The 10,600-nt window shown below is 39.1% G+C and overlaps 1 protein-coding gene across 1 annotated transcript in view; it reads left to right on the top strand.

Annotated features, from left to right (window-relative positions):
- Positions 1–933: 933 nt before the first annotated feature.
- TRIQK (triple QxxK/R motif containing) overlaps positions 934–10,600 on the top strand; it is a gene marked incomplete at its 3' end in the record, with an annotated part of 37,918 nt that continues 28,251 nt past the window's right edge. Inside the window, exon 1 of the mRNA XM_082282257.1 lies at positions 934–1,010. Within this exon, the coding sequence (XP_082138383.1) occupies positions 950–1,010 (61 nt within the window). The 5' untranslated portion in view covers positions 934–949. The remainder of the gene's footprint in view (positions 1,011–10,600) is intronic.

Here is a 10,600-nt window from a genome sequence, read left to right as displayed (position 1 = left end):
CATAAGGTTTTGCATGTTAAAAGATATGTCACGAATTTGTTAGAGCACTATTCAGATGATGCTTGTTCAGTTACATGAATGGTGTGGAAGCATCAATATAACAGAAAGACCATCTTTATATGGATGATAGTGCAGTTCCTTGTGCAATCCTAGTGTCACCTCCTTGTGAGGTGGTGTGCAACATGACTGTGCAACATGAGAAGCCCATTCAAGGGTTAGGATGGTTGTTATTTAAATGCAGTGAAGGTGATTTAAACTATCAATACCTTGGCTAAGAAGTGTAAAATGCACACAGCCCCAGCTCTCAGTTTTTGTTCTCCACTTCCTTTTCATTCACAGGTATCTAGAGCCCATGGCAGGAAGGCAGGAGAGTGTGGGGTTGCTGTGTTTTAGGTATCTGCTCCTCCCTTTTCTCAAGATGGCTGGAGGGCTGTGTCTGCAGGTGGGTCTCCTGAGCAATTTCACCTGTGAAAGCACACATGCCTAGTCCTGCCTTTGACTCCTGTGTGTGGTATAAATGTATTTGCCAATAATGGGAGCAACTCACAATACTACATTCATTCCCTGGTTTACTAAAGAAATAAATTATATAGAAATGTAATTCAGTGGTACCAAATGCTGAATTACAGTGCAATCAGTTTAAATCCTTTCTTTTTTCTTTATTCAAACTAACAGGCATTCTGTAATGTTAATAACCCATGCAATGGAGAAAAAGGTATGTTTAGAATGTATCTAATAGTCTTCAGAATAGTGATGATTAACTCCAGTGTTTCATTGTACTCTGGGAAGGCTTATGTCTTTGTGTATAATCATGTAAATGTTGCTTGTTACAATTTTTCTGATGTTATAAGCAATTGATTTAGTTGGTAATTTATTTAGGAATAATGTTGTGGTTTTTGTTTTGGTTTTTTTTTTTCTGATACTGACAGTGATTTTTGGAGTGAAAACAATGGGTAGAAAAGATGCCTCTACATCAAGGACTCCTGTTGACCAATACAGGAAACAAATAGGTAAGAGTTTGAAAGAAAAGTTTGTGTGCTTAAAAAAAAACCCTACTTTTTTTTTTTTTCCCCCAGCAATTCCCATTAGTGTAACAAAATGTAGCATTCCTATTTAAAAACTTCATTTTCTATATGCTGTTGAGTAATTCATTCAGCTTTATGAAGACAGTATTTTGAGTGACTTTAGATAAAGTATATGCTCTGTGTTTGGGTACACTAGTGAAATACTGTAGTGAAGTGGTTTCACAATGTTTCTGAACTGGTTGAACTTTCCTGATTTTCCTGTTTGTCTCTAATTTCATATATGGGCATTTCTAACAAGATACTTTCCTCATTCATAACAATTTTTGATACACTGAACAGACTTTTGCATTGTATAACTGCATTTTTTCTCACACTAATGGATATTTTGAATATAATAGTTTCTTTTCTTAGGATTTTTTCTGTCCTTACCTACTACATATGTAGGTAACATGTATACAAAGTATGTACATGCACACGTGTACCTTCACATAGATACTTACATAGCAAACTCAAATCCCTCTTTCTTTGCTTAAGTGCAAAGGTGAGCTATTTTTGAAATCCATATATGAGGATTCTGTCTCTGTATGTTAAATAATATAAAATTCACAGTATTTTAAAAGTTTGTATATAAAATGAAATACCTTAATCTGCAGTCAGTTATTTAAGTAAATTACTTTTATAGTTGCTAAGCACACACATCTGTTTAAGTATGCAGAGAACAACAATTGTCTGCGGAAAAAAAAAGTTGTTTGGAATGTGCATTCTCATGGTGAAAGAACTAGGATTATGTGAGCAGTCATATTTTTGTCATGTCTTAATTTTTTTAGTGCTGCCTGATTATTTTAATGTAACTGTTTTAGTGGTCTTTTCAACTTTTCATCAAGTTGTAAGTAAGGGATTATTTTGTATTTAATTTGGTTTAGATAGCTATGGAGTGGTCTATGTTTCCTAATCTTGGGTAGTTTGTGTGGCTGATTTCCTTGGCTCATTCTATGAGAAACATAGCTGAAAGCTTGTGAGTGCCTTTATGGATGAGAAGCAGATACAATAGAAAAATGTTTAAAAATATGAACTCTCTGCTTTTGGGTTTTTTAGGTTTTGTATAGAAAACCTTGCAACGAAACTGTTGCCCAGTAGAAGATGACACCACAAATATTTCACCCAAACGTGTTTGGTGAGAACCAGGAGCCCTGCAGGTTCTTTTTGGGACAACTCATCCTATGTAACTGGGTGCTTGGATAGAGGATGATCGTAGCAGTTTTTTGGCATTTTCTCCACTTGTTTTTTTGTCATGATCACTTGTTTTTCAACCACCACCTTTAGAGTTGCTTTTTTTGGTTTTTTGTGAACATTTTCAGGTGACCATGGTTGGAGTTGTTTTTTGAAATCCTCTGCAGAGTGAAAGAGTGGTGACCAGCAGGACCCCTGGAGAGACCAGGGCAGGTATAAAGCTTCATTTAAGTAGGAGGCTCAATACCTCCCACTCTTTCACAACTTGTGCTGTTTCTTGCACATGACTGCTGTGTGACACTGTTATACTTCTCAAAGCTGTGAGATGCCAGGACTGATCAGCTGTGCCTTGAGCAGGGGAGAGGACACTGTACTATAGCAAGGCATTAGGAGTATTTGTACTGGGGCCCAGCACTCAGAGGGATCCTGTTATGTTGCTGACTTGACAGTTTTGGCCTGGTGTGTTGTCTGAACAATTTGGCACCTTCCCTGTTACACTACAGCAGCATCATCCATTGGGTACTGCAAAATATAGAGGGGGTTCATAATAAGCTCGTTTCCTTTAGACATGATACATTGCTCTTAACTTGGCACAAGCAAGTGTTAAAAATTATTGTAGGGAAGAATCTCATGCTGGCAGGCAAATAAACTATATAACCTGGGAGGTGTTTCTGTGATTGTGATATTCCTTAGAGGATGGAGAACAAGAACTAAAATAGACTGTGCTCTGCCTTTTGATGATGATTGTTTCAGTTCCCACTCTGGTCATTCACTGATACAGCTGTAGAGTTTGCCAATGGAAATTAGTTCTCTGAACTTAATGAATATAAGAGGGAGAGTTTGAAAATTTATTGATATGGTTTTATACTTAAGGTGTTGCAGGTGCGTTTGAGTTTTACGTGTAAGCATTTTGGGCTGTCTTTAGGCATGGGAGCAGAGCTTATTGGAGCTCTCTAGTCTCATTAGTGAGCGCTCTAGTCTCATTATGCCTTTAGGTGTATTATAGGACAAATAGGTGTATTATTGACAAATACTGCCCACTATTGCCCTCATGAATATGAAAGTTGGGGGGTTTTTTGTCATTACTGATTTTTTTTGTTCTTACATAGTTTTGCGTAACTGGTAATAATTCCTCCATTTGTCGTAGGATGGTTAAGGTTAACAGGGACCAGTGGAGATCATCTCATCCATCTGCCCTGCTCAAGCAGGGCCACCTAGAGCTGGTTGCCCAGAACAATGTTCAGATGGCTTTTAAGTTTCTCCAAGGTTAGGAACTTCACAATCTCTTTTCCTGTGTTTGATTATCCTCAAAGTAAAAGTTTTTTTTCTTATGTGTTTCTGTGTGGGCCCATTGCTTCTAGTCCTGTGACAGGGCAGCACTGAGAAGAGCCTGGCTCTGTCCTCTTTGCACCCTCCCTTCAAGTATTTATATACACTGATGAAGTCCTTGAGCCTACTCTTCTCCTATGTAAACACTCTCAGATCTCTCAGCCTTTCCTCATAGGAGAGATGGCTCTAGATCCTTCATTTTAACTCCTCTTGACTCTTCTTGGCCTGATTTCACTCAGGTACTTATTAGAAATTATACAGAAAGAATTTATTTTGTTTTTAAACACATTCATCCATTAAAACTTAGATTTGACAACTTAGGTACTTTTGCAGGGATGTTTTAGTGTGAAGCTGTTCAACAGATGATCCTTCAGAATACAGAATGCCCTAATGCTCCAGGTTCATTTGTTTTGGAGATGGACATTTCATCACCCTTTTTGAGGTAGATTATATCTAGAAACAGGAAAGAAAGAGAGGCTGCACAGGACTTGTCTTTAAAAAAATTAATTTATCAAATGCATTTAAAGCTCAAAATCCATGCTTGGAGTGATTGCCGGCCTTCTTTTCCAGGCATTTGGTATCTATGGATTGTTGAAAACATTATGATAGATGCTGGCTGAACAGCTATCTCCTGCTGACTAATGGTGTGATGTTATTTTTTAGCTTACAACTTCGTGCTTTCTAGCCTTGCTGGATAGAAGGTAACCAGATTGAAATGCTTTTCATACCTTTTTTTTGATGGAAAATGGCAGCCTTCAAGGAACAACATGTCACGAAGTCATATCAACTTCAACACAATTTTCAGTTAGATGTTTAGTGGAGTAATTTGAAATAAAACCAGATTTTTAATTTCATTTTGTTCCAAGCTTTCTGTTTTGTGCTGAGTTTCCATACGGCATGCCACATGTTTGCCCTCTGCCATGGTTCAAGTTCCTGTTGATGACTTCAGTTTAGCCGTTTGCCTTTTTCTCTTCTCCAGGAGAACAGGATCACTTGTGTCTTGTTTGCCTCTGTGCCGCTAGCTGTTGCTATTTGCTTCAGTAGCATTTTCAGGGGATTCCCCCAGCACAGAGATTGATACTGCTCTTCTCTGTCAGCTGGCTTTCAGCCATCTCTCCTGCCACCAGCCAAAATTTGTCTGTAGTGCCACTTGAGCTAGTGCTCCAGTATCTGACAGTGGCACTGCCTTCTCAGTGGGGAGCAGAGGCAATCTTTTAGTTACCAGACAAAACTGGCAGTGACTTCATGAAGCCTATCCCCAAGTGGACAGGGGACAACCACAGCAGCCTTTTCAAACTGGCTTCAGCTGTGCCTGGAGGAGGGCGGATGGCACCAAGGGAATCTCTCCCTGTTCAAATCTCCATGAACAGCCAAGGCTGTGGAAGACACATGAGGAAAAGTAATGTTAACACTTCTTATTCATCTCTGGCTCACATACCCAAATATATACCTGTAGTGCAGCAGTAAACAGGGCAGCTCTTCTGCAGAGTGTTTCCTTCTCCCTGCTGCTGTTTGTGCTGCTGTGCTTAATTTGCTGGAATCTAAGGAAAGGTGTGAGGCAGTATGCATCCTTCTGCATTTATGCAGCTTTGCTCCACAAATGCTGTGAAAATAGCAACAGGTTTTGTACCATATTTGCTTTGTTTACTGTTATGTGTGCTTTAAGTTCCCAGAACAATTCCACATGTATATTTTCCATCCTTCTTCATCTGGTGTGTCGCTTGCTCGGCATGGAAGCCGCAGGATTTGTGGGTAGTGTTCATGACTTGTGTGATTGTGGGATCCTAAGCAGGCATACTGAGAGGATTATAGTATAACTAAAACCTGGTCTACAAATCAGGAATAGACATACTTTTGGCTCCCATTACTATTGTGTTGCTCTAGCATAATTTTTCATGAGGAGAGGTTGTTTGCCAATCATTCAACCTTCAGTTTGTAGACTCAAAGGTCTGCCTATTGTCTGCTCTGTATCTCCTGACTTGCCAGCTTGGTCTTTTAGGAGCTGGAGCTTATATAGGCATAGCCCAGGGGTTCTTTGGAGCAAATAAGGCTCCTCACATCCCCTGGGAAGGAGTAAAAGTTATGAATGAAAATACATTCTCTTTTTATTTTGGAAAGCACAAGATGGTAGAGTGAGCACGGTGACTTCATGATGGAGGTGGTGCTCGTTGGCATGGCACATGGAGCAATGGGGCAGGGAAGGGGACTGGGTAGGAGTCCTGAGTCCTGCTGTGCCAGCGCAGGAGTGGAGAGAGCACTGCCCACATGAACTAACAGATAAAACTTTGTGGGTAAAGTTGGGTCTTTTAAAAATTCCTTGGTGTGGAGACTGGTGACTTGTCCAGAAGAAAGGTGCCTCGTCCTGGGGCCCAGGTTTTGCTCTCACTGTAGCCCTGAGATGGAGAAAAGCTTGGGAACTAATGGCAGCATGAACATCTCTGGGGTTCCCACTTCCAGCTGCCATCTGGAGCATAGACCTGTTGCCTTCTTGTCTCCACAGAGAAGCCCTTCTTGTGGCAGATTGCCATTTCCACCTGCCCTACTGCTAAAGGAGTTGTCTTTACTCTCTACCGCCTGACCTTTTCTATGTTTTCCATTACTGTTTACCTTCTCTGTGTTTTTATGGGGTTAGTGTGCCTCCACCTTCCTTGTCCTGAGTAGTGCCATGGCATACTCAAAAAAACCTGGCCGTTATCAGCCTTCCTTTTCAGCTTAAAAAGAGGGAAAATGTTACATTTCTATACTTTTCTTTTAAATACATTGCATACTTTGAAGTGAAATGTGGTTGTTTTGTTTTGGATCAGGAAATGCTTGTTGTCAGCATGAAAATTTTAGATATAATTTCTGAAATAAGAGCAACAGCAAAAAATGTTTGGACTGAATTTGTACTGAAAATTTCAAAATTTCACTATTTGTCACAAAACAGCAATTCCTCTATCTTTTGTGTGTTAAGAAAAGGCAAGGAACCAGAAGGCAACATCTACATCATTGAGATTTCTCTTCTCTGCCGTAAGCAAAGATGTAGGAGGACAGATGCCAATGGAATAAAAAAATGCTCCGGTCTATTTTTTTAACTAGTCTAATTTTTTTTCCCTATTTTAATGTCAATCACCTATTTACTGTAAATAGGAAAGGAAGAGAGGGGAAAAGTACAGAAACAAATACTGACTAAGTTGAGACAAAAAGGTAAGTCTTCTCCTACTGTTTATTTATAGTGAAAAAAACCCCCAAGAAATAGGCAATTCTAGTGTAACCTTTTTTTGCATATGGAACATTACATTTCCTCACTTTAATTTTTCTAATAAAAATCTACTATTAAGCATGTAATAAAGAAATGTAGGAAAAAATGCCCTTCTTTTGCTATTGTGTGACTGCTGGCAAGTTTTGGAATCTGAGTTTCATACTTCACAGTGATAGGCCACTGATACCATATGTAGTCCCTTTTCTTGGGAGGAGGTTTTATGAAGAATGAATTTTGGTGTCACAGAAAAATGAACTACATCCTTTGGTCAGTTAGTGCTGTTTTGATTTTAATTTTGTGCCAGTGGAATCACTTTTTGGAACCAGTGGGAGCAGCTGAGGAAAATACTACTGTGAAGTAAAGCCTAGTCTGGCTATACTAATTTAATCCACATTTTGTGATGATTGGGATGTTTTTAAATATGTTCTGTGAAGACTGATGATGGATTTTAAGAACATGCAGTTTGTGGTCACATATTTTTTTAAGTCCAACGCAGCAGAGCTATTCCTTATATTATTGCCTTGGCTTAGAGCATAAAAGGTGATAGTAGATCTGGATATGTACTTACATTTGTGTGGATATTATTTAGTTTCCATTTGTTGGGCAGACATGGGCTCAGTCTGAGCAAGAATGGGAGGGGTGGCTGCAGATCCAGAGGACTGCGGGAATGTGTTCACACACCTCGAAGAGAAGCTAAGGAGAAAGGTTGTGTATCTAAACCCTTGGCTCTCATCCCCTCTCCACAGCAAAAGTTTCTTTGAGCTTGTTTGATTATACTACTTTTACTATACATTCATACTACACTTGTTTAGTACTTTAATACAGATGGAGGCTCATAGTCTGCTCTTGTTTTAATCTCATCAACCCTATCACCATTTTACTCAGTGGAGTTGCTACAAATTTCTTATAGGTGTAAATGAGAGTGAAATTTGACATGTTTCCAGTTGCTGAACTGCCTTTCAGCATGGTGTTATTTCAAGCACTTGCAATTCCTGTAAGGTATCCGGTGTCTACAGGGCTGTTGCAATGCTACATATTTGTGTTCGTACTTACTCTCAGCTTCTGATCAGTTCTTCAGTGAATTCCTTCCTGCAGTCAAAATCAACTGGGAAAAAGCTCTTACAATCCTTTACAAAATACATAAAATTTTTGCTATAGACACATATAAGCATGTATAGACTACATTCAGAGGCAGAGCAGTTTAACATTTTTAGAAATTCTTTCACCAGGATTTGAAAATCTTAGCTCATGTGTGAAGGATGGACTTCAAAGTACTCCAATCTCAATGCAAATATGTAAATCTAATTTTAGACAACCATTTCTAAAAAATCTCAGACATAATTTTTTATGTATACAGTGTTCATATATACACATTCTCTATGTGTGGTGCATGTGCTTATATTTGTAGGTAATATTACATCAACATAAATGCAAGGAGAGTTGGGCAGCGAACTACAGATCTGATTTCCTCTCATTTCATCATAACAAAACACTGGAGCAGGCATAAGAATGAAATGCCCAGCACAGATGCATCTCTCAAGATCTGTTTGATAGATATTTAAGGTGAACATAATTCATAGTTGTAACTGCATTTCTTTAGCTACAATGCTATGAGAAGTGGTGCTGGGCTTTTTGGGTGCAGTTAAGTTTTGTACAGCCATTGTCCTACCACGTAAAGTGGTGATCTGTTAAACCTCTGCTGCTCCTCCCCTGTCTAGGCTAGCAGGAATGAAGGCAGCAAGGAGTCTGGCAAGCATTGCAGGGGCAGTGGTCTAAGAAGAAAAACGTAAGAATCACCTTGGATCATTTCAAGAGGTTTAACTGAAGGGATTTTTGTATTTCATGCTTCAGGATGTGACCATGTGCATGATGTAGTTCATCAAGTGTTGCACCTATTTATGGCCTTAAAAGAATGTGTTAGATGTCTATGTTCAGTGTAAGCATGACCATAGAATAGTCATCTGGATTTTGTAATGAGTTGAATGTAATGAGTCATGTTGGTGATTGCTATCATGCAGTCCATTAATTGCACGTTGTCATGGATTTCTGTAACTGGATTGTATTAAAAATATTTTTCTTTTTGGTGGAAGCTTTTGCTTGTAGTATGCCTTATTTTGGAAGAAAGCTAGGAACTGGCCACATTGTGCTTTTCAAGGTCTTGAACTATTTGTGGGATTGTCTGCTCAGCTCTACATATTGCTTGCAGGCTTTAAATGTTGGATAAGAAAAGAACTTACAGGGCAGAAGGAGAATGGTGTTAGGAAGCTCAAACTGCTAGAATGAAAATAAGAAAAGGCTTTTGCTATTAGATATTACTTGATTTGAATTACAATTACAGAAATCTCAAACATCATGTGACTAACCTTTGCTCTTACTTGATGGTAAAGGCTGATTAAAATAAGCACTATTGAAAATATTCACACATTCAAAGTTATTTTGAGGTTTTTCATTCCTGTAGTAGTTGAATCAGTACGGAAAAGCACCATGAAGTGAACAACGAGCTCTACAGTAAGTGGAATGTGGGAAAACAAATAATTTGCCCTGATTGAGCACTCTGGTTTCAGTTAATAAATTTACAGATAATATATGCAAGTCACTAATGTGTTGCTTAATTTCTGAAATACTTTACTTGAAATCTGGTCCTTGTCATTATCTCAGTTGCATAGATACCCTATTTACTATGGGACCGACTGAGGGAATTCTGCTCAGCTAAGCTACTGATACTGTTCAAGAATAACTCATATAGTAAACAATAGTATTTTCAAGAATTTTGACTGCCTGTTAAATAGGAAAGGTGGAAAAGCCTGGCTTTTCCTTCATTTATTTTATGTGAATATCTCATCATTATCAGCATATTTGCATTCATGCTGTAAGATTTGTAGCAAAACTGATATCCTCAGTTGCAATATTTGATTTTTCATTAACTAAGTAACAGTAATTTTAGGACGCGTGGGGGTTTTTTTGTTAGAAATAATTTTCCTGTGGTATTTTAACTGAATACCTGTGGGCCATTCATAAGCATTGGTGTTTGGATGATCTAGGGTGTGATAGGTAAGAGGATGTGACACAGATTGTCAGTAAATCACTTGCTCAGGTTCAGCCTAGGTGATAGTCATGGGAAGATGGTAACTGCCTGGCAGATGTTGGGTGGCATTTATGATGTGATGTTTGTGCATTCAGTTCCTAGTGGAGAAGTGTTGAAAAACATCATTATTTGTTGGCAGTCAAAACAGAGAGGAGCTGGATAATGAACTAGCATATGGAATGAAACAGTGTCTCAGCATTAGACATGGTCCCTTCAGCTCAAGGTTACAGCATACTGATAAGAGCGTGGCCCAGATTTACTGGCGCCGTTTTGAGTAAGTCTGAGCTCACAGTGCGTGTTAAACCCTTCAGCTTTGGGCATCTTGAGCACAGTGCTTGTGTTGTCCTGTCTCTTATCAGCTCTAATTAACTTGGCCATGATGCTCTGTACTGTAGCAATGGATCTCCTGCTCGTGCCTTACCAGTTCACGTCACAGGCAGAATGAGTCTGCAGCTGTCAGTTCAGACCTGGCCTGGGGGACCTGCGGTCACTGTGAACTGAAGAGCAGGGAGAAGTTTCAAGTGAAAGTAGAATGTAAGTGGGGCCTTTTGCAGGCATAGAGTGGAGATGTGTAAGAATAATCTCTACAGGTTTCTGTTCTAGCAGGTGAAGGGTGAGAGTTTGGGCTGGTGATTCACATCTGTGCTTGTAGCTTAAGCAAGCATTGTACTGCTTTCTGGCACATAGGTC

The sequence above is a fragment of the Coloeus monedula genome (assembly GCF_965178545.1).
Source record: "Coloeus monedula genome assembly, chromosome: 1".
Lineage (NCBI taxonomy): Eukaryota > Metazoa > Chordata > Aves > Passeriformes > Corvidae > Coloeus > Coloeus monedula.
This window is presented reverse-complemented; position numbering and strand designations above follow the sequence as displayed.